This window comes from Colias eurytheme, chromosome 21 (assembly GCF_061535395.1).
Source record: "Colias eurytheme isolate Ceu_HAF_F1 chromosome 21, ilColEury1 Martin Lab GWU primary, whole genome shotgun sequence".
Lineage (NCBI taxonomy): Eukaryota > Metazoa > Arthropoda > Insecta > Lepidoptera > Pieridae > Colias > Colias eurytheme.
The window spans coordinates 605,149-630,244 of record NC_143000.1 but is presented as its reverse complement, the minus strand read 5'-3'; the positions used below and the strand labels follow the sequence as shown (position 1 = coordinate 630,244).

General features: G+C 31.8%; 1 protein-coding gene across 1 annotated transcript in view; it reads left to right on the top strand.

Annotated features, from left to right (window-relative positions):
• Window positions 1-25,096, top strand: part of pigs (GAS2-like protein pickled eggs) — a 75,530-nt gene that overhangs the window by 11,690 nt on the left and 38,744 nt on the right. Inside the window, exon 2 of the mRNA XM_090114551.1 lies at window positions 3,108-3,326. Coding sequence (XP_089970677.1) covers window positions 3,144-3,326 — 183 coding nt within the window. The 5' untranslated portion in view covers window positions 3,108-3,143. The remainder of the gene's footprint in view (window positions 1-3,107; window positions 3,327-25,096) is intronic.

The window sequence follows — 25,096 nt, the reverse complement described above, 5'->3', positions numbered from 1 at the left end:
AACAAATTCCTGGTTAAAAAAATATTTGTGTTATTTTTTTTATCCGTATTGCTATTGCAAATATGTACATTGTACATACCTATTGCCTATCTTATACAAATGTAATGTTTTAAATCGTTTAAACAATGTTAATAATGAGAAAAAGTCGGATTTATACAAAGTTAAAACAAGATAAGTATTATATGTATACTGTTAATTATTGTTAAAACTTGTATTATGTACTGTCAATTATTAGAACTTTTAATTCGGATATAAAATTAACTATTTAAACATCGCAAAAGCTTATCTTTCTTTTTGGTCACGAAACTAGTTTTAAATATTTTAAAATATATTGGTAAATTTAAAAAATGTAATGACGATTCAAAAGTGCTTCTGGAAGAAGTCTTATTGAATAAATAAATGTTTGAGTTTGAAATACTGTAAAAAAATATTCTCTGGATATCTTTAAAAGTAGGTAACAAACGAGCATGACACAACAAAATCCTTGGCGGATCATTAATCTAGGGATACCAGGAACGTCTCAGTCTAGACTCGCAAAAAGCTGAGATTCCCGCGCTAATTGCCAAATCGTCCATTAGACGTGGTTCCATTCGATAAACTTTTTTTAGTAAGAATTCATCCGCGCTAAATTGCCATTTTTGGCGGACAAACCAAAGGTTTCACATTTTTTATTATCACTTCATTAATTTGAATGTTTCAATAATAATAACGCGAGCTGTAGAATATGTTCAATATGGTAAGAATATGGTATCTAATCAATTATTACTTTTTCCCGCTGCACTGTTTTTTTGCTACAAGATGGCGCCAAACGTCAAACCTCGGAGCAATTAACAAGCCTGGAGAAGTAACAATTAATTGAACAATAAAGCACTAGTTTGGCCTTTTTGGCTTATGGCAAAATGTCATGCGAAAAAAGAGGATAGATATATGTCAGTTCGACAGTTTGAAATGACATGTGCTCATTTCAATTTGTTTTAGTGACCAGTCTGGTCACCAACGCATGGTGATTTTAATTATTGTTTTTGAAGTGAAAAACGTGTTTTCTAGTTTCTTAAGTTATTTTCTGAAAAGATAATTTACTAAAGATTACTTACATGGCTTGTGTTGTTCACGGCTGCAAAAGCCGTAGTACTGGGAAATCGGATGAAGATTGGAATTTGTCTTTTCACAGGTTAGTGTTTTGATCAATTTTTTTGTTAATTGTATTATAAATAAGTAAATTTACGTTATTTTCATAATCATCTATGTTTTATCTAACCGTAATCATTGAAATGAAATCATAATCAGCTTAGTTTTTAGAAAAAATGCAAAATATAACTTCCATAGTGTTGTGCAATTATCGATACTTGAGTAGGTACGAAGTACTTCATTGATAATGACTGCTTTAGGTTAGGAGAAAAAAAAAGGTATTTAAGTATGGATTTTATTGTTATTTGCAGGTTTCTGGCTTGAGAAAAATTAAAAGATGTTTGGGTTAAAGCTATAGCAAAGGGAAAATTGGAAGCCTTCAAAACATTCTCGGCCTTGTTCAAATCATTTCGAATCAGACGGGAAGAAAAGTAAAGTGCTTTGCAGAGATGCTGGCATCTATTTTAAATAATAAATATTGTAATTTGTTAATTAAGTATCGAAATAACATGTTGTAAAAAAAAAATTTAAATTTTATTTGTTTTATTTGAAGCAATTTATTTTAAACTTTTACCAATTTTTTCCTGTGGGAATGAGTGATTTTCCCGCGGTAAATTGTAGCCTATATGTTATTCTGATGTTTAATCTATAATATGTATAATTGTAAATTTCCATAAAAACTCATTCAGTAGTTTTTTCGTGAAAGAATATCAAATGTCCATTCTTATATATTTTTGCTTTTATAATATTAGTAGGATACTATTATTGATTTGTAAAAAGATCAACCTGGTGGAAGTCAGATTCGCGCACGAAGGGTTCCGTATAATGAATGAATCTATGAAAACAGGAAAAAATACGTACCTTTTTACGAAACCATAAAAAACAATCGAAACCGAAATACCTAATAATATTTTTTTATAAATACCACTACCATACAATGCAAGGCAGTCAATACGCATCGTAAATGAATAATTCCAAATTAAACGAATCTTAAAATTTGGAATTACCTATCCATAGTTCAAAATTAAAAGGATCTTAAATTATCTTCAAGCAATTTTATAACTTAATTTTTTTATTTATCGATATTTTAGTATTCGATAAAGTGGCAAGCACTACCTTTTTAGGGTTCCGTAGCCAAAATGGCAAAAACGGAACCCTTATAGTTTCGTCATGTCCGTCTGTCCGTCTGTCCGTCTGTCCGTCTGTCACAGCCGATTTACTCGGAAACTATAAGTACTACAGTGATGAAATTTGATGGGAATATGTGTTGTATGAACCGCTACAAAAATATGACACTAAATAGTAAAAAAAAGAATTGGGGGTGGGGCCCCCCATACATGTAACTGAGGGAATAAATTTTTTTTTTCGATGTACATACCCGTGTGGGGTATCAATGGAAAGGTCTTTTAAAATGATATAAAGTTTTCTAAAAAACATTTTTCTTAAAGTGAACGGTTTTTGAGATATCAGCTCTCAAAGTCGTAAAAAGTATGTCCCCCCCCCTCTATTTTTATAACTACGGGGTATAAAATTCTAAAAAAAATAGAGGTGATGCATGCTAATTAACTCTTTCAACGATTTTTGGTTTGATCAAAGTATCTCTTATAGTTTTTGAGATAGGTTGATTTAACTGTAATTTATTATATTTGCTGCTACGGAACCCTTTGTGCGCGAGCCCGACTCGCACTTGGCCGGTTTTATTAGAACAAAAAGTGGCTACATGTGGATTTGAATGCCAAGCCGATAACAGGGTGTTGTCTCTTTCTATCGCATTAATTAGGGTATTGAATAAAAGAGAGCCACTATATAAGAAACGTTCAATTAATTGTTACTTCTCCAGGCTTGTTAATTGCTCCGAGCGTCAAACGAATAACGATATGTCAAATCATTTTATTTCTCTTTGGCAATAAGTCTGAATTATGTGCCAGTGTCAATTAAAAAAAAACCTTCCAAATGTAATCAAACCTTCTTTGTTCCAGAGCCAATAATGTCCAAGCAGTGAACAAAAAATCAAAATGGCGAGCGTCGGCGCGGTCCTTCTGGAGACCAGGCCTTTCAGGCCCTTTAAGTCCTCCGAGGAGTACTTATATGCTATGAAAGAGGATCTGGCTGAATGGCTGACAGTCCTCTACCCTGAATTACGGATAAATGCTGATAATTTCCTTGATAGATTGGACACTGGCGTCGCTTTGTGCAGGGTAAGTTTTTTTTTATAAATATTTGCTTAGTGTAAGGATGTAATATTATGTTTTCCTAATTTTATTATTATTTAGTTCAGCACAATATTTCTGTAATTTTATAAGTCTTAATAGAGGATTTCAGGGAGCGACGATAGTTATCATTTTATTGGCTTGTTCCTTTCTTTTACTTCCCATTGACAGTTCTTTTAATACTTATATTTAAAAAAATACCTACGCTGCACTTTGCAAATTCATATACCTATAGAAATTACTTCATATTATTACGATATGATGTCATCAATAAATGTATGCCAATGATGAGGGACTGTATAATTTCTCAATAAACATTTTTCTCCTTATTCTCAATGAAACAACCTCCAAAATATCTCTTCTTAGAATATTATAAAGGCCTTTATTATCTCCTATAATAAATATACCAAGTACGTAATAATAACGGGTCGATTTCAAGGAAAATAAATGCATTGTAATGTGTAATATCCAGACACGTAATTAACAGGAATTCAAAATTATTAATAGTCATGCTTTGACGTTAAAATAACTAGAAACTAATTAACTTGAAAAACTATCACACCCAATTTATTTCTGTATTATTACTGCTACTTAGATTTTAGTTGAAATATGACTATGAAGACTTTCTGGTTCACCTTTGAAACAGCTGGTCTGATTTTAACGAAATTTTCACTGGCATACGGCAAAATATAAATAGTACAAAGCAATCAGCATTACTTTAGGTACCTACATTTTTTCCGTATTTTCCAATAACTAAGATAATTGATAAAAAAAAACACAATTTCGGTTCTATCTTATAACCTAACTAAAAACAAAACTCGACTTACAAATACACATCTAAACAGGTTTTAATATAATAATGCATTTAAGGGTGCTATAACAGATTTTTAACAAAAACCGCTATTTTACGGTACAATTTTAACTCAAAGCACTTACACGTGAGAACAAAGTAATATCTTAATTTAAAGATAATATATTCAGTTCTACGATCATCTTATAAAAATTGTACGACGTCATACAAAATTGTCACTGAAATACGATTTTCCCAGCACAATGATCGCATAAAATGCAAAAAAATGGGGTCTAAACCGGTACACTTTTAAGAAAATTAAAAGCCTAATCTATCTTCTTACCTATAAATTATTGAGGGATATATAGTCCTTTATAGATTGTGATAATTTTTTTGTATCTAAATCAAAATTTTATTTCAATTATAAGCTAAATTAAAAATACTTGTCGATTTCTTCATACATTTTGCTCTCGCGGGTCGTCAGACCGCGCTCAGAAGCGCTCTTGGAAGGACGGGTGTATCGCTCCTCGTCCCAAAAATAAAAACGAATTAGAAAAAGATTATTGTGCGTATACTGTCGTTTTCGTGATTTGAAATATTTGATACTTTATAAGAGTAAACTGTATAAGTTTCATATTCCAATTATTTGTAATTTAAAATTATGTTTTAAAAATTATGTTGACTGAGATCCTCTTTTTTTATGGGTTGTTGAACGGATTGGTGGGGTAAAGCAATTTGACAAAACTTAAATCCAAAATGGCGCCGACGAAAATTTGCCATCTTTTCGTCATGGGTGTCATTTTCATGGTTTTTGGGGTAGCTATTAACCAATATGAGGTCAAAACTAAAATCCAAGATGGCGCCGACGAAAATTTTACATATTTCCGTGATGGGTGTCATTTTCATGGTTTTTGGGGTAGCTATTAACTAATATGAGGTCAAAACTAAAATCCAAGATGGCGCCGACGAAAATTTTACATCTTTTCGTCATGGGTGTCATTTTCATGGTTTTTGGGGTAGCTATTAACCAATATGAGCTCAAAAATAAAATCCAAGATGGCGCCGACGAAAATTTTACATCTTTTCGTCATGGGTGTCATTTTCATGGTTTTTGGGGTAGCTATTAACTAATATGAGGTCAAAACTAAAATCCAAGATGGCGCCGACGAAAATTTTACATCTTTTCGTCATGGGTGTCATTTTCATGGTTTTTGGGGTAGCTATTAACCAATATGAGGTCAAAAATAAAATCCAAGATGGCGCCGACGAAAATTTTACATCTTTTCGTCATGGGTGTCATTTTCATGGTTTTTGGGGTAGCTATTAACTAATATGAGGTCAAAACTAAAATCCAAGATGGCGCCAACGAAAATTTTACATCTTTTCGTCATGGGTGTCATTTTCATGGTTTTTGGGGTAGCTATTAACGAATATGAGGTCAAAAATAAAATCCAAGATGGCGCCGACGAAAATTTTACATCTTTTCGTCATGGGTGTCATTTTCATGGTTTTTGGGGTAGCTATTAACCAATATGAGGTCAAAAATAAAATCCAAGATGGCGCCGACGAAAATTTTACATCTTTCCGTGATGGGTGTCATTTTCATGGTTTTTGGGGTGGATATTAACCAATATGAGGTGAAAACTAAAAATCCAAGATGGCGCCGACGAAAATTTTACATCTTTTCGTCATGGGTGTCATTTTCATGGTTTTTGGGGTAGCTATTAACCAATATGAGGTCAAAAATAAAATCCAAGATGGCGCCGACGAAAATTTTACATCTTTCCGTGATGGGTGTCATTTTCATGGTTTTTGGGGTGGATATTAACCAATATGAGGTGAAAACTAAAAATCCAAGATGGCGCCGACGAAAATTTTACATCTTTTCGTCATGGGTATCATTTTCATGGTTTTTGGGGAAGCTATTAACTAATATGAGGTCAAAACTAAAATCCAAGATGGCGCCGACGAAAATTTTACATCTTTTCGTCATGGGTGTCATTTTCATGGTTTTTGGGGTAGCTATTAACCAATATGGGGTCAAAAATATAATCCAAGATGGCGCCGACGAAAATTTTACATCTTTCCGTGATGGGTGTCATTTTCATGGTTTTTGGGGTGGATATTACGCAATATGAGGTCAGAACTAAAATCCAAGATGGCGCCGGTGAAAATTTGACATCTTTTCGTCATGGGTGTCATTTATTAGTTTTTTGAGACAGCTACTAACAAATACCCAATGTTACCATCGATAATTTGATATATTTTTTTTACAACCGTTTACATATTTTTCGAGCAGAATTTGGAACTGTATACAGCTAATAGCCTTTTGAAGTGAAACTTCTTTAGACGCGTTGAGAGTAAAATTTCAAGGTCGCATCATTATAATACCGTCACGTTATGGAGTAAGGCGGCGATTTTGGTATCTATGAATCTCGCCAAAGAAGTTTCACTTCTGACACGTTATCTCGGCACACACTCTCTTTATTATTTTATTCTCTTCGAAAATATGGAAGGACATTTAGTTAAATTCTACAATACCTGTTTACTACCAGAACTTGTGGACCCTCGATACTCGAGATCAATGGATTTAAGGGACCATAACTCACATAAATGCAATAGACCGTTGACTGACAAAAATTAAGCAAAAGTTCAATAGCAGTACAACTGTTGGTGTATTTTTGCATCATTTCTTATATAAAAATGATATATATAGAGATTTTTATGATTTAATTTTTATTTTACTTACTTTCATCTAAAATACTGAACCCACCCCATATTCTCATAGCTCACTGTGGAGCCAAGATTTATTGTAATTATTAATAATATCGGAAATTACATAATTAGAAAATGTTTTGTTTGTTTTATTGTACCTACTTACTAATACAAACTGAAAATTATTTTTTTCAAAATAGATACTTCAGCTTCATAATATTAGTATTAGCATAGAATAAGAGTATCCTAGGTAATGTGTTATGTGACGAATACCTATAATTTATTTCATTCCGACTATTTTTCGGAATAACATACATTTACTAAGAATTGTATACAATGCCGGATTTAATACAGTGCCGGTAACATCATATGTATGATAATAATTCTACATTTCTTAAAAAGCTTTGATATTGTATACAATTCATAGATTATTATTCAATGAAATAATGATGTAAAATAGTCACACTTTTTTAAGTTGTTTGAATATACTAACATACTTATTACGATCGTACCTATTAATAAAAGTAACAAAATGAATTTTTAAAGTTCCTAGTAATCTTCTGGAATCAATTTCAATAAAAATACATAATATCAAAAATTAAAAATAATATCAAGTATGAAGATGGTCTATAAAATGGAATGCGCTATGTTTACGTGAGCGTGATATTGCCGCGAACAAAGTTACGTCGTTTGATACCTAAATTTGAGTAACGCAGATTTGTGACAGCGTCCTTAAATATTCACTGATAAAGTGAAATGGTTCCGGAGTGAGCTGTCAAGTGGTTGGCTTATCACAAATTATCAGCTTATCACAGATATATCGATTTTTATTGCCCTCGATTCTCTTACTTTTGATAAACAGGTAAATTGTTTCGTCAGACTATTGTTATTATTATACACGTTTCTATGTTATAAATGAATAAAGTGTAAGAATTTTGTGCGTAAATTAAAATGTTTTTATGATGTTGTGTTGTTTTAACAATGCATGTGCTTACAATTTCTTTTTTAATCTCTCTTTAAAAAATAAATTTCATTTGACACTATAAGCGTATATTATATTATTATTCTTTTTAGGGTTCCGTACCTCAAAAGGAAAAAACGGAACCCTTATAGGATCACTTTGTTGTCCGTCTGTCCGTCCGTCCGTCCGTCCGTCTGTCAAGACCCTTTTTCTCAAGTACACGTGGAGGTATGAGGCTGAAATTTATATCAATTACTCAGGTATACTGTCCCTTGAAGCTGTGAAAAAATCAAACTTCTAAGCCAACGCAATCAAAAGATACAGCCGTTTATGCCGCAAATTTTCGACACTTGCAAGGGAATCAAAACCTACAGGGTGCTTCCCGTGAACTCAGAATCTTGAAATTTGGTACGAAGCAACGTCTTATAGCATAGATAAAGGAAAAATTACGAAAACCATAAATTTTTAGTTACATCACATAATATATTTTTTTTAATAATTTTAAACCTACTACCCATTTCCTCATAAACGCGTAGAGGTATTAAATTGAAATTCATACCAAATACTCAGGTCTATAATACCTTTAACAAAATCAAACTTCTATGTCAACGCAATCAAAAGAAACAAGGTTTGTACGGAACCCTCGGTGCGCGAGTCCGACTCGCACTTGGCCGGTTTTTCTATAAGTAGGAATGCCTATAGGAATGACCATCAAATATTATATCTTCAAGAATTGTGTGCGTCCTGTTTACAAAATAGTATATACTAATTCGACCTATATCATAATCTGTGGTTTAACTATATCCCGGAAAAAAAACAAAACACTATTTAAAAATCGAATTCATTCATATTTTTTATTTACGTGTATGAAGCAGGTTACATTAAACAGTTATATTCAATACATCCCACGACAAATCAATACTGTTTAGTGTTTACATTCTAACGTATACTGACCTTTGATAAAGTGTTGACTGATATCACCAATGTGTGAGAAATGTCACGAAGTAGCGATCTAATTGTATTTAATAATTGTCAATGCCGAGTTTCGTAACGCTAATCGGTTGATTAGGGTGTACCGTGTAACCTTGGTATAGTTAACTTTTAACAATAGAAAGATTCTGTTACTATATGAACATTGAACATGCAAGCTGTGATGCAAGTTAGTAAAAGGATCGAAATATTTTTCTATTTAAAAGAAGAAGAAAAAAAAAATATTCGTTCTTTCTTTTCAATCATTTTACTACTATAATAATAGAAAGAAGTTTGAGAGAATGATTGTCTATTTCACGTTATAACGGCTGAATGCAAGCGGATGATATATAGTAAATAATAAATATTATGTAGACAGATCATAGTTTGTATTCACATAATATTATGACCTACCAACCTATATAGTTGTAAGTATAATGAGTAATGCCGGGCAAAAACGCCTCATTGGAAAAGTCAAAATTTTCACACGAAGATAGCGTAAAATCTTTTTTTAAATAATAGGATTAACACATAGAATATTCATCCAATTGAATACGCTTCACCAAAAACGGCTGGTCGGATCTTTATGGTGTTTAACCCGAAAATAATATAGAACCTGGGTTAACAAATGTAGTGTTTATTGAGTTACCAGTATTTTAAATCTATTTACTCTTTTAAACCAGTGATTATTATTCAAAAATTAAATTGATATTTCTCATACCAATATATGGACATATTGTATACATATATTCATAGTTTTCTTGCTTCAATTACGCTTTCTTCCGCTCAATTATCAATGTGGGTGTGTGTTTGACTCACACACGTTAAACTAGATACAGAAATAAGGAATTTCCTCAGTAGATAGCTGCGTATGAGTAAAAGTGTAACTGAGTCAGATTCTTAAAAGTATACTGATTCATGTTTAGTGGATGTTAGTAATGTTTTATGAATGAACAAATATGAGTGAACTGAAATGATATTTATTTTGAATTACACATGACTAGACAATTTTACCTATAGAAAGACTTCTGAAAATCTGAATTCTTCCAAGCCAAACAGCCAGTCAAAGATCTTATAGGCACCTAATATTACAGACTAAAAATATTATTTCTACCATAAAATACTTAGCTTAGATCCATCTTTCGAAATTATATATAGGTAGGTATGTAATAAAATTTGAATGGCAAAATAATTCGAGGCATGATTTGAACCCGTGTCCTTCGCCTTACCATGGCGACAGTAAAAGACCTTAATAGAAACAGAATTTTCATACGTGCTTTGCCGACTAATTGAGATACTAAATAAAAGGGTTATGTGAATTTTTACCCAAAATCACAGTGTTGCAAGCCAACCTTGTGTCGCAACAGATCATTAGTTAGTTTGTGTAAACGTCGTCAAATCGTCACATTTACTATTTTTATTGACAGTCTTAGGGCGTTTGTCCACTACAAGGAATTTTACGGTCCGGCATTCCGATTTTTTACGGTCCGGTGTGGCACGCCATTAATCTATATACTAGCTTGTGCACTATACGTAATTTTACTGTCCGACATTTTACTTTTCCCTATTCCGGATGGTTTTTTGTGTCTACGAGTCGCTGTAGGTATAATTGTTTTCGAATGCCCACTTGCTTGGATTTTACTGTTTTTACTGCATATGCCAATTGAAAGCAAGCTCTTGTTTTACTTTCTTTTAGTTGGCAATGAGATTTGAGAAGTCGGTATTGTTATTTTATATACATTGACCAAGCATTGACCTATAATTATTATCTAAGTAAGTGTTGGTAAGTTAAAGTTCAAGTGGGAATAGCTTTAGCTCCTCGTCACCGATTAAAATAAATAAGTGAAACACGCATTTTAAATCTCTTACGGAACTTTACTTTTTATTATAACGAAATAATATAATATTTCACCTTCTATATTTTTTACTCGTTTCTTGTAAAATGCAAAAACAATCATTTATGATAGCATTATACCGCCAAACTTCCTTGAACTGTACCGCACTGATCCGAGTAAAGACGGACAGGTGCACAAGCAATTCATCGGTTTTTTCATGCCACACCGGACCGTAAAAAATCGGAATGCCGGACAGTAAAATTCCTTGTAGTGCACAAGCGCCCTAAAAGAGGTCAAACAGTAGTTAAGAAAGAGGGTTTTCATCTTTTAAACAAGCTTTTATTAGCATCGCCTGTGCGTTTGTATGTAACCAACTCCTGTAGACTCGATTTTAACCCAGCTTAATTGGAGAGATTTAATTCAAACTTTGTACACTTATATCAAGGATCAATGACAATACAATAATTTCAGGAATTTTAGGGTGTAATTTAGTTTTTGTTTTAACTAAAACGTGAAAAATATTGCCTATGTTCGTAAGGTATTTAGAAGTTGGTTAAGCTCTTCTCCTGTTGATTTTATCAATTTCAAACATAATGTTACTCACTAGCTGTGCTCCGCGGATTTATCCGCAGTGCTCCGCTCCTGTTGGTCTCAGCGAGATGATATATAGCCTATAGCCTTCCTCGATAAATGGGCTATCTAACACCGAAAGAATTTTTCCAATCGGACCAGTAGTTCCCGAGATTAGCGCGTTCAAGCAAATTCTTCAGCTCTACAATATGTATTAGTTTACAAGTAGGTACCATAAGACTAGAATTATACTTGAAAATTACTATTTAAGTGCATAAACGTTAATAAACCTATATATTTCGGAACAAGCGTGGGTATTACGTCTCAACTCATGCTAGGCACCTGCGCCGGCGCCTCCGCCCTCACAAATCACCAAGGACGATCGATCATAGTAATATATTGATTTTTGTAATTTATAGATAATATAAATGTTTATTATGATAAAAAATAGCCAGCACACGTGTCAGAAGTGAAACTTTGGCAATATTCAAAGATACCAAAATCGTCGCCTTACACCATGACGTGACGGTATTGCCATGACGGGACCTTACAATTTTACGGTATTTTTTAAAATAATTTTACACTCATCAGAATAAGTTTTACAAAAAAAAATTGCGAAATCGGCCCATCCCTTCATGTGATAACCATTCAAGTTAAAAACGATAATTTTATTTACACATTGATAATCCCTCTTATCTTTTAAATTATGACCTTAACGAATACAAACAAAGCCTATTTCTTTGTATTCCAGGAAAGAATTCATTGAGGCGTGTTTTGTGCCAAATAACTATAAAATTACGATGCAAACCGCGTGCCGAAGCGAGTTAAACGTAGCGTCACGTTTTAGAGGTGGATTTCGCGATATCTTGCTTGACTTATCGATCACTAGTGATGTGCTGTGTGGACTAGTGATTGGTGAATGTCGATAGTTGGGTTTAGGGCTTGTAAAGTAAAAGTATATTCAATTTTGGATCGTAATTCGTATAAATCTATACTTAGGTTTAGTTCAATATTACATAACTAAATATAATATATTAAATACTGAATTAAAATACTAAAAATAGGTACTTACGTAACAAAATGAATTTACTATTAATATTTTAAGTATTACACTTATGATGGATATAAAATGGATCGATGGAATGGGAATAAAATCATTAAAAAAATTATAAAACTCACAAAAATATAGTCAACTGGGGCGAATACGGAGGGAATACTGTTTTATTAAAGCATTATTCTAATAAATGAAAATATAAAATCTTCTTATGAAAATAGGAAGCACAAATGTTAGCTAAAACACTAACGTCACATCACTACTCTCGGCTATTCCCACGGATTGAGTGGAATTTTAAACAGAAACAATGTAAGGAAACAAAGGTGACTGAAAAAATATTACAATCAATATATTGCCCATTGTCCTGCGCTTTATTTCGCACTTCTTAAAACCTCAAACATAATATTATATATAGGTTTTTTAGTCAACCATAACCATGTATTATGACCTTGTTCTTGTACCTGGCTATTTTTAAATGTAAAAAGATTTTTAAAGATTTAAACACAATGGTTACTATAATCAAACAAGAAAATCAAACATTAAACAACAACAAAAAAATATAAACTTTTTTACTTAGCACATACTTCAAAAACGTAATAAATAAACATACGTCTTATCTTAATAAAAACGTTATTTGATTTATTCCTCTAACAATTGCTTTTTTTAAATTAACATGAGGGTACAATTGGCTCAGTGCCAAGGGGAACAATTAAGCGAACTTCAATTAAAACAATTTAACTCAATTACTTTCGGAAGTTATGCTTAAATAAGAATGCTTCATTACGTCTTGGACTCAAGTTGAACTTAATTTAGAAGCATAAGTTGATTACTTAGTGGCTAGTGGTTTCAAGCTTTATAATAGAGATATTTAAAATAAAAAAAAGTCACGATATACACGACAGAAGTTAACTATTTTAACCGACGTTATAAAACGATGTAAGACTATTAATTCTTACTTATATTTCTTTGGCCTAATCGGTGATTGACTTTAAAAATTTTCATCTAGAACCAGGCTATCCATTGGTGACAAGTGACAACAGATAGAAAATCGGTCCATCGTCTTTTGAGTTTATCACAAACAAACAGACTTCGTTTCATCTATAGATTACCTTGATAGTATAGTACACGCATACGGATACACTCGCATTCTGGTTATGGAATGTCAACTCGATCACCTTTGTAGGTCGTCGATCGCATCAATTATGTGCAAATAAACATTTTTGGAAGGTCGCCTGTGTTTTTATTCGAGGAAGGATATGTCACATTCTGTAGATTATAGCAGTATTTATATCATAGACTGATTTGCACTTACATACTTTGGATTCAATATAAATTGGGCCATAAATTGGGTTCGCACCCTATTTAGAAAACGTTCTTTACTTCTACACGAACTAAACGAGAACTGATAATTGTGAGTGAATAGACTATAATATTTTTATCCCTAATCAATCTATCCTTGCATAGTCAACGAATAAGAAAGCAGAGAGAAAATCATGCATCCACTATAATGCAAGATAAAGATAAATTTGGGGTTAAAAACATCAGTGACATTAAACACGAACGTATAAGCTATTTCAGCACGTCCGCGTTAATTAAAGAACAGAAATAAATTCACATTTAAGGTAATAAATCTCGTTGCTTCCACGATTACTGCCTTGATCTTCATAAATAAAGATATCACATTATGCCAATAATTGACATTTCAAGCGTATCTCGGAAACGAAATTATCTGTTTCCCTTAACCGATGACACGTGAATAATGACAATGTGGAGTCTTTGAACTTTACTTTTTAGCCTGTGGCTGGGCGGATGTCAGCTGTCAATGTCACTAGTGTCAATGTCATAACAATACAGAATATAAATTGGTAATGTCAGTGCGGAATTGTTGTATTTTTTACGATGTTTTGGGTGGAGATTATCTGTCATTTTTAAATGTTATTTTGATATGGAGTTATGTCATTTTATTGTAGTAGACTTATGTAACGAGTGATTGACAAGAGCTGTCATGTATGGAGCAATGTTGAGCCGCTGCTTGAATTGATCAATTGTCGCTGTCGCGTTGAATTCTAGTGATTGTTGTTTATTGTGATGGATTTTCGGCCATTGTCTTGTGTAATCCAATTGTTACAATACTAATTTAGTTATCCTAAATTTATATTTGTTTGTGTATAACAGATAAGGGAGTAGCAGTTATTATTACTTGTTTACTGAGACTTTTTATCATTACCGAACGGTACACACAAGAAAATAGCAGTTTAACAATAAAAATAAATTATTCCATTAAAGAATCTTCAAGTAATTGTACCCAGGGCACATTATGTCAGTCACTTGCCCTTTTAAGTGGCATCTGACAGTGACGTAGACAAATTAAATTCCGATAAAGGGTCGTCGGTAGTGTCCAAAGTATTTTGTTCTCACTTGACGCCTTTTCGAAAATGCTGCTGCTTTTGGAGATTGATTTACGGCATTTCAATTATCTTTAATGGTGTATGGGGTACGATAATAATTAAACGAGATGTTGAAGCCGCTGAAAGCTGATCTGTAGGGTGTTTATGTTTGTGCTTGAAGTGGTATACAATTTAAATCAAAACGAAAGCTATCCACTTATTTCTTTGGAAATTACCATCAACAAGTAGATTAGTTTTTTTAGAAAATACGCTCGATTCTCAAGAGAGTAGTTACTTAAAAAAGCTTCGAACGGCTTGTTTCAAAAAGACAAATAAATTTACAAAATTGTACAAATGTAAAATGAAACTACCTATACGACACAAAATAAATGTGTCGTGTTATATAATTAGAGAGACTTCAGCCTCCTAATATATTTATAACAATAAACAACGTCTGCGCTTTAATTAAAGCCCCAGACAACTCGAAGGACCAAATTTCCATATTTTATTCCTGAGCTTCAAACGCACCCATATAATTCTTTATTTAAATTAGTTACGCGAATTTCGTCTCTAATGGCATCCCCAAATCTTTTGAATTCATCATTATAATTCTATTCATCATGTTTTTTACTTTAACACGATGGTAATAGGGTTTAAATTGCTGTAAGAACGTTTAAAATGATACCTTCTAATCGGAAATCCAATTGTGGGTCCATATTTAGCAGAAGAGTATGGCGTGAGTTAGAACGATTTGAATGGGAAATAAATTATAAAAATAATTCGATGTATTTGATTTTAATCCTTATTTTAAATTAATTTCGTTATGGTTTTGTACATTAGTACATTACAAAAACATGACATAGAATAAACTTACAATGTATTTTTCTTCATACTTTCAAATTTAAGAATTTCTCAAAACAATCTGTATTGAGTTGATAATAACCTAATTGCACGACTCATGATGCGAAGCATCAGAGACTTATCAGAGAGTGCTTTACGATCGAAAAATTTTTTTCGCCTCATTTTTGCAGCTATTCTTATTATTATAGCCTTGTTAGTTCACGGAATCAAGATATTTTGCATACTATTGTCGAGATAATTTAATGGAGATTAATCCCATACTTTTTAAAAATTGATTTACTTCAATAGAATTGGAAAAAAACACCGAAATAGGTCACAAAATTTTCCTGTCCGTCATGTGTGAAACCTGAAAACACTATAACTTGTGAAAAAATCCATCATTTGAGTTAAATTTTTTTTTTAATATTCTAATCGACGATTGTAGGTCACTGAATGCGAATGATTAATTAATTCAGTGTCGTTTAATTGCAATTAATAAAAAACGAAAACTACAATAAGTTTTTTTTTTTATACAGTAGGCGCTTGCTAATCCGGCACCGGCAATTTTTCCTCTATGCCGGATTGTCGGAAATGCCGGATTATCGAATTAGTATAGGAAATAAGACTTCATATTTAAAATGGTAAGTTGAATTTATTTATTATTCAGCCATGGCTGTCCCACTGCTGGGCAAAGGCCTCTGAATTTATTATTAAAAAAAAATTACATAAATTAATTAAAATATTAATTAATTATGTATTAAAATTACATATTAGGTTCATCATTTGTGACGTTTTCGTTCAGTAATCCGGCGTTCAGCTATGTGAAATGCCGGATTATAGAGCGGGCTGTCTGAGTCCCGAAGTGCCGGACTACCGAGCGTGCCGGATTGGCGAGCGTCGGATTATCGAGCGCCTACTGTATTTCATAATTAAATGAGCATTATGAGTCGTGCACTTTTGGATTTTCCAAACTTTTTATTCATTAAAATGCAATGCTTTACAAGAAATAAAACACGAAAAATCTTAAAAAAAACACAATCCTCTACGTTCTAACGTCCGCGTCGTCTATTCAAAGTATAACATAAACTTAGGTCATAAGCTAAGCGTAACTATCGCTATAACTAGCCACACACCCCGGCTTCGGCTACAGGACGTGCGTCCGCGCATACAGAGCGAAGCATAGATTTAATTAGATGTGTTATAGACCAGTGGTACGATTAACTGTTAGTTGCATATATTATATAAGTATGGAGATTAGTTCCGCCTCCCATGGGGGAAGCATATTCTACTCATATAAATAATCTTTACTAATATTATAAAGCTGAAGAGTTTGTTTGTTTGAACGCGCTAATCTCAGGCACTACTGGTCCGATTTAAAAAATTCTTTCGGTTTTAGGTAGCCCATTTATCGAGGAAGGCCATAGGGTTATAGGCTGGGTATAGGCTATACATATTATTACGCAAAAAAACAACAGGAGCGGAGCCACGCGGGTAAAACTGCGGAGCGCAGCTAGTACGTCATGTATTTTTCGAGACAGTGCGTTTTTTATGCCTTCTGTAAGTTCTACGGGTATAGTATTAGCTCAACTTAAGACTATCAAAATTGTGTAATTAGTTTCTTCGAGAAAAAAGTATTTTTAAGTTGTGAGTATTGAAGCTACTCTGCATGCTTAGAGGTCGTTGTAAATATAATAATTAACTTCTGTTTATTTTTTGGTGCACAATAAAGCATTTTTATTTGTTTGTTCAAGAGATGGTTAAATAGGTGTATTTAAAATTGAAAACACTTAAGTCATCAGTTTCTATCCAACCCATGTTTTGCAAGGCATCTATAAAACAACGGAGTTGGTTTTATAATATATTATTTTAAAAATATGTGTATTCAACTTCATAATATGTATATTTTCTAGAAAATAGGTACAAACACAATTAATTATAAAGTCTGAGCTATCTGTAAGTTAATCTTATCTAAATGAAAGAATATTCTGTACTATGGACTACACAGGTTGTTAGTACAATCATTATTTCCTTGTTTTTCCTTTGTGTTTAATATTTATTTAAATAGAGGGTACTTTGAAATAATTTCGGATGAGATGATAACTGCAATAATGTGGTTATTTTTAAATAAAATCTAATATTTTTATTATATTTTTACTAGGCGATGCTTCTGACTTTGTCCGTGTTATATGAAATTTGTTTATTGGCAACCAGTTTCTAAAATAATTGTCTTTATTTTAGGTCTTTAAAAATATTATTAAATTTAAAATGTATGTACAAATAGGTAATCAAATCAAAGCTAATTCGATCTGACCTAAAAACAATCGCTTGTGGGTGGTTCACTAAAAACTTAGTATTCAAAAGGGTTGTACTAAATTAAATATACATTGAACTGTGCCAAATATCGTCATACAATAATCTATCAAATTAAAACCCTTCCGTCAGTTTATCAAATATGGTGAGCCGTTGTATGTCTCTCGACGCTTGTAGAATATTCGATAAGGTCGTAAAATTCTATATTGAATGTCATAATATTATAATATGCAAATATGTTTCTGTAGGTCCGGATTTTTTAAGTCTAAACTTCTACATTATATTTAACTAGCTGAGCCCCGCGGTTTCACCCATACATATCTTCTTTTAAAATTTAAATGAATGTATTGGCATTTTTAAAATTGTATTGAACTCTTAAATAATTAATTTAGCTTATTTCCCTTCTATTATATACCTAACTAATACTCAGTAAAAAACGGGTTTTAAGGGCGCTTGTGCACTACAAGGAATTTTACTGTCCGGCATTCCGATTTTTTACGGTCCAGTGTGGCATGAAAAAACCGATGAATTGCTTGTGCACCTGTCCGTCTTTACTCGGATCAGTGCGGTACAGTTCAAGGAAGTTTGGCGGTATAATGCTATCATTAATGATCGTTTTTGCATTTTACAAGAAACGAGTAAAAAATATAGAAGGTGAAATATTATATTACTCCGTTATAATAAAAAGTAAAGTTCCGTAAGAGATTTAAAATGCGTGTTTCACTTATTTATTTTAATCGGTGACGAGGAGCTAAAGCTATTCCCACTTGAACTTTAACTTACCAACACTTACTTAGATAATAATTATAGGTCAATGCTTGGTCAATGTATATAAAATAACAATACCGACTTCTCAAATCTCATTGCCAACTAAAAGAAAGTAAAACAAGAGCTTGCTTTTAATTGGCATATGCAGTAAAAACAGTAAAATCCAAGCAAGTGGGCATTCGAAAACAATTATACCTACAGCGACTCGTAGACACAAAAAACCATCCGGAATAGGGAAAAGTAAAATGTCGGACAGTAAAATTACGTAGGTGCACAAGCTAGTATATAGATTTAATGGTGTGCCATACCGGACCGTAAAAAATCGGAATGCCGGACCGTAAAATTCCTTGTAGTGGACAAACGCCCTAAATCCGTAACTTTACTTTCAAGATGAATGAATTCTCTGTTAATTAAATTTTAATAACAGCTTTTAGATTTAACGTTCAATTTGGAAAGAATACACAAAATTTCTCAAGGGTTTTCGCAAATATGAAATAATAACTAATGATAGCATGTATCTTGGACCGTGACGAGAGCTAAGCGTGAGTCGGCTACGGAACCCATTTAATTAATTTAATAATTGTTTTTGTTTAATTAAACGAATTATTTAGCTAAACTTGTCGAATTGTGCCTATTAAATATAATTTTGTCATAAAGTAGTCATTTGAATTATTTTACTCTCTGTAGTGCTATACCTAAGTAGTTTTGATTGGCAGAGGTTGCTGTTTAGCAATCTATAAGAAAGGTTATAGAATATGTATTTTATGTTGCGTCGTAATGCTATGTACAAAATTACCTCTATCAATGTACAATTCTATACCTATATGTTAATTATTGTTAATATAAACAACAGGATTAATGTTTAACTATTAGTAACTGCAATTGTAAAGTTGAAAAATTTAATGAAAAGTATGCGAACGGAACCCTAAAAATAATTAAAGGCATTGAGAAAGAGTTGCATTGTTTGCAATTTCCCACTGGTCACTTTTAGAAATTTGATTTTAATCATTACTGAGTAACTATGGAATTAAAACTTCATATCCATTATTATTTTTTGCCTAATCTTCTTTATTTTTTTTGGTCAGAAAGAATTCAATTGTAAATTTAGATAATTAATTAAATAGGTACCTGTAGAATCGATCTTTGGACAAATTAAGTATTTATCTAATTCTCAGGTACTTATTACAATAGACTACAACTAGAATATATGGAGTCCTACACAGAACTATATAGTTCTGTGGAGCCCTATCACAGGAGCCCTATGTCTATTTCTCAAAGCACGGCAATTGACATTTTCGAAGCTTTCGGCGGACAAACATCTTGATTGAAGCCTTTTTTTACAGTTTAATCACTACATAGTATAAAACAAAGTCGCTTTCTCTGTCCCTATGTCCCTTTGTACGCTTAAATAACTATTTAAAACTACGCAACGGATTTTGATGCGGTTTTTTTTAATAGATAGAGTGATTCAAGAGGAAGGTTTTAGTATATAATTTATTAGGGTTTAGACAAAGCGGGCGAAGCCGCGGGCGGTAAGCTAGTTTATTAATAAGTAGCATAAGTTATATTCCAAACTGTAATATAATCCAATCTATTTCTTTAGCAAATTTTATATCATTCCGATCACCTTTTTACACGCTTTATATTAGCTTCACCTGTATGTTTGTAACCGACTTCTTTGGGCGCGATTTTGACCCACTTTAAACGGCCAGATTTCGTTCAAACTTTGTAGATTTATTGAGGACCGATGACAATACACTAATTTGATAAAATTTTCTATTTTTTAGTTCGGTTTTCTATAAAAAGCGTGTTTTTTTAGTTTTATTAAACTATTATTATTTGCGTTTAACAAACATCCATGCGGCTTCAAAAGCTCAAGTTTAACATATAAGTCCTAGGATTTATAGTTTATCTTACTATATTATTATTTATATAATAAATTGAAGTGAAGCAGATCTCGTTCGATTTAGTCACGCTCAGCGGCTGTATGTAATGTAACGCAACTATCTGCAATGCTTTACGAAGCATGACTGTAACAATAATATTATGATTATAATGTGTAGCTAGTGTGTACACGCGGTGTTGCTTGCCATGTTTGATGTTACCTATTAGCTTTGTGAAGCTTGCTATGTAACTCCTAACTTCTTTCTGTCTTACCACAAAAAAACATTAGACATGGTTTAACTTTAAGCGCGGGTTCTCTTTAATCTGGTTTTGTCGTATTTCACATAGACAACTATTAAAGTGACAGATCCCTCGATTAAAGTTAGACTCAAGTTTAAATTGTTTTGTGGTAAGACCATTTGTGTTTGACCTATCTTATGGGAAAATTGAAATTGCTTTTTACTTAATCCTGAATATTATTTCTTTCTTAAATATTAACGGGGATTTACACTTTCTTGTATTTGGAAATAGATTTATGAGAGTTTAATTAGTGTGTGGTTTGCGAAATAAATTGTGTGCATTATGTTTTTTTAATAAGCCTAAGTACCTGCCTTTCTTATTATCTTTAAATGTTTGTTAGAAATAAGTCATCATCATCATTTAATAATAAATTTTCATTTGATTGGATTATGATTGCAAAGTGCCAATTATCTTTTTTAAAGATTAATTTCGCATAATTGATTTACATGTCACAAACTTTCGCAAACCAAATCACATAGTTTAAACCATATACAATATTTATAAAATTGATATCATAAATCGTATACATATTAAATAAACATGATTAATATGAAAGTTCCGTCTGTACTTTCTAAAGCAAATTAAAAGTAATAATGTTATATTATCGATAGAAAAGTGACCCCAGGCGGTATATGGCGACCGTTCTTATGAATCATCATTCCTTATAGAGTTTGTGTACTATGTCCCATGGGAGAAAGAAAATACATTTATTTAATAGGGTTATAGTTTGATATAAAAGAACCAGAGATAGTAAAATAATATTTATTTATACTAATCGCATAAAATCAGACGTAAGAAAATATTAAGTGTTTATAATGGGTAAAAAAAATATTCAAGCTATGTGTATTATTATCACCAACTGCAAAGAGAAACGTTTAAAAAAATGAATAAACCCGTTTTAAAACCGTCAAATCAATTCCAATGCTTACACAATATAAAACCATTTGATTACAATGTCTACCTGGGGTCAAGGACATTTATTTTTTCCGATACAAAGATAAATTAGCGTGTTTTAATTAATTAATTGCATGGAGTTTATGAGTCAACGATGATTCATGCTGTATTGTTTAAAATTTTCGGCACAATATTTTAACGCGAGTGCAAGTGACATGACAATATTGAAGTACATACTAGTTGTGCGTGCGGTTTCACTTATGTTTTAATGGAATGTAGATGTGTGAAAGTAGTTAGGAACTAGGATAGGTATGTAATTAAAATGTCAAAGAAATTTTTTAAGTTAAGTCTAAACTCAAACTCAGAAACTGTTTATTTATGTTAACTTTTCCAAGTAAATAGGTATTTATAAATGTATTGTGAATGATTATGTAGGAATATTTAAAATCTGTTTCAAATGTTAATCCATTATCAAGTAGCAATTCATTTTAATCTATACTAATATTATAAAGAGGAAATGTTTGTATATATGTATGTATGGTTTTTACGCATAAACTACCGGACCGATTTTGATAAATTTTGGCACAGATAATCTTTAGACCCTGAGAAAGAACATAGGCTACCTTTTATTGCGAAATATGTACCACGGGCGAAGCCGGGGCGGACCGCTAGTAATGTATAAAAGTACCAGAAGATTAGTAGCTGTAAAAAGTATGTTAAAATATTATTGAGATAATATATATAAGATGTATAATATGTACATGTATATAAACTATATATGATGTTGTTATTCGACATTATAAGATGAATTTGATAAATGTACGACGAAGTTTTTAATCAATTTGTGATTAAAATTCATATGATTAATGATAAGACATGATATTACATTGAACAAATTATTTTTTTGCAATTTATAGTGTCAGTGTTACTAAGATTTGTTATAATTAAAATTTAAAACAACATCATTTCATGATGAAATGTTTTTTCAAATTTTTATTGAATCTAGGTAATACAAAAAATAGGTAAAAAGTATATAAGTAGGTACTAGGTAGGTATTGTATATTAATATGTCTCAGTGTGGTTTTGAACATTAATATTCATGTAATTTGAAAAAAAAAGCTACTTGTGTAGGTACCTACAGATGTGTTCTACTCTTATATCTAGACTCTTCTTTCCAAATATTTGGTAACTGTTTTTTATTTATTATTACGATGAAAAAAGCTCTTCGAAAGGAACATAGTTTAATAAATAACTTATTTGTAGTGATGCAACGAATACTACTTTTACGAATACGAATACGAATATCAAACCTACTATTCGGCGAATACGAATACGAATATCTCGCCTTGGTAATAAAAGACTTATTTATTTAATAAATGTTTACTCTTCTTATAATTAAAATTTACAATGGGCTAATTTTTATTTAAAAAAACATAAAATTCGTAGATTTTCTGGTTTTAGGCTATTTTTTTTCAGTCTGGATGTTTCCAGCCGTTGAAAAAAGTCTTTCCGAAGCGACTGTACATGGCTTCAGTGAAAAATATTTTTCAGACTTGGAAAACGGTCGTTGCGGTTAAGGGCCTCTGCACACGTCATATTTATACGCACGATTTTTAATTTAAATCTGTAGTAAATAAAAATATTCGTTTTTAAATATTTGTATATTCGCCGAATACGAATATTCGGTAAATGTCTACTATTCGGCGAATACGAATATTCGTATTCGTATTCGTTGCATCACTACTTATTTGGTTTTCATTTTATTACTTGTATTTTGTTTGTTTTAATTTGCATTTAAATAAACGAATCAAGGAAAAAGATAAATAATATTTTCCTTAATAACATAACATGTTTTGTCAGCGTGGTTTAATTATGTATTTACTAATCCATACTATAATATTATAAATGCGAAAGTAACTCTGTCTGTCTGTCTGTTACTCAATCACGCCTAAACTACTAAACCAATTTTCATGAAATGTGGTATGGAGATATTTTGATACCCGAGAAAGGACATAGGCTACTTTTTATCCAGGGAAAATGACGCAATCCCGGAAATCCCACGGGAACGGGAACTATGCGGGTTTTTCTTTGACTGCGCGGGCGAAGCCGCGGGTGGAAACCTAGTAATTAATAAATATTAAAAATAAATAAAAAATAATGAATCGCTCTTGTGAATTGAAGTTATATCAATTTATGTCCATTCGTTTTTAGGATGTCATAAATAAACCGGACTTATAAGAAGTCAAATAAATTATCATGTAAACATTGGTAACTTCATGTTTTTATTAATATAAATTTAAAATAAATAAATAGTAGATAATGGTTGTTCGTAACCATGTTTAAAATGTGGACTTAAGATTTTTTACAGAACGTAGGTATTTAAAATATTGTTGCTGTATATCAATAAAATTGTTACAATATTTTTATGTAAGTAATTGAGAACATCACTTTCATTTAATTTCATTTTCCATCTAGCTAGACGGTATCATATTTCATCTTATAAATACATATTAATATACAAATATAATATACTGGTAAAAAATAATTTTAGTATTAATCATTCAAATGCTCCTTAAAAATGTATCAAAGTAAAAGTGTTTATTACTCGTTCTATGAATTCGTCACTAATTTGAAATACCCGTGAAATAACTATCACAGGAATCGAACCCACGTTCTAAATATTTCCCAAGCAAATAAGTTAGAGTAAGTATTATTACTTAATTGTAACTGTTGCGCCATCCGCCCACGAGCCGCCCACGGCCCGGCCGACCTTGCTTCGGTTAGACTAATCGATAATAATATATTTATGTGTACAAACTAATAGTTCAAATTGATAAAAAACATTATAGTCTTAGTAGTAGTATTTTATAAACAAATGATTTGAAAAGAACAAATATAAACAAGCATATGAAATAAGCATAAGGGTGCTTTTCCACCAGAGATGTAAATGTCTTCTTTTGTTCAAAATTATAGAACTAATAAACATACAATTAAGTAACTAAGTTTGTTGTGGACTCTCTGTAGACACTGCTTTATAACTAGTAGTTAATATAAATTGACGAATTAAAAGCTCTTCAGAAAGTCTTGTTGAATAAATAAATATGGTTGTATTTTCTTCTGTTTGATTTATGCGAGTATAATGAATAAATGGCGTTTTAAATCCGTTAAAATCTTTAATATAGTTAGTTGTGTTTTTATTACAAATAAAAAAAAAAGTGTTATAATTCTAACCTACGTTGCATTTAAGAATCCTTATCGATTTTAGAGTGATTTTGACTTGTTTCTGTAATTCTTTAGGAGCACGTTTAACGAAACTAAATTAGTAACAATGTGTTATAATATCTTAAATTAAAGATTCATTCAATATCTAAAATATGTTCCAGACAATTTATTGATATTCATTGTCCAGTTTGTTTAATAGCCAATAACCTGAGAGGTGTTTCAATTTTTTCCATGCGGGACGTTCGTGTCTTTGTAGTTT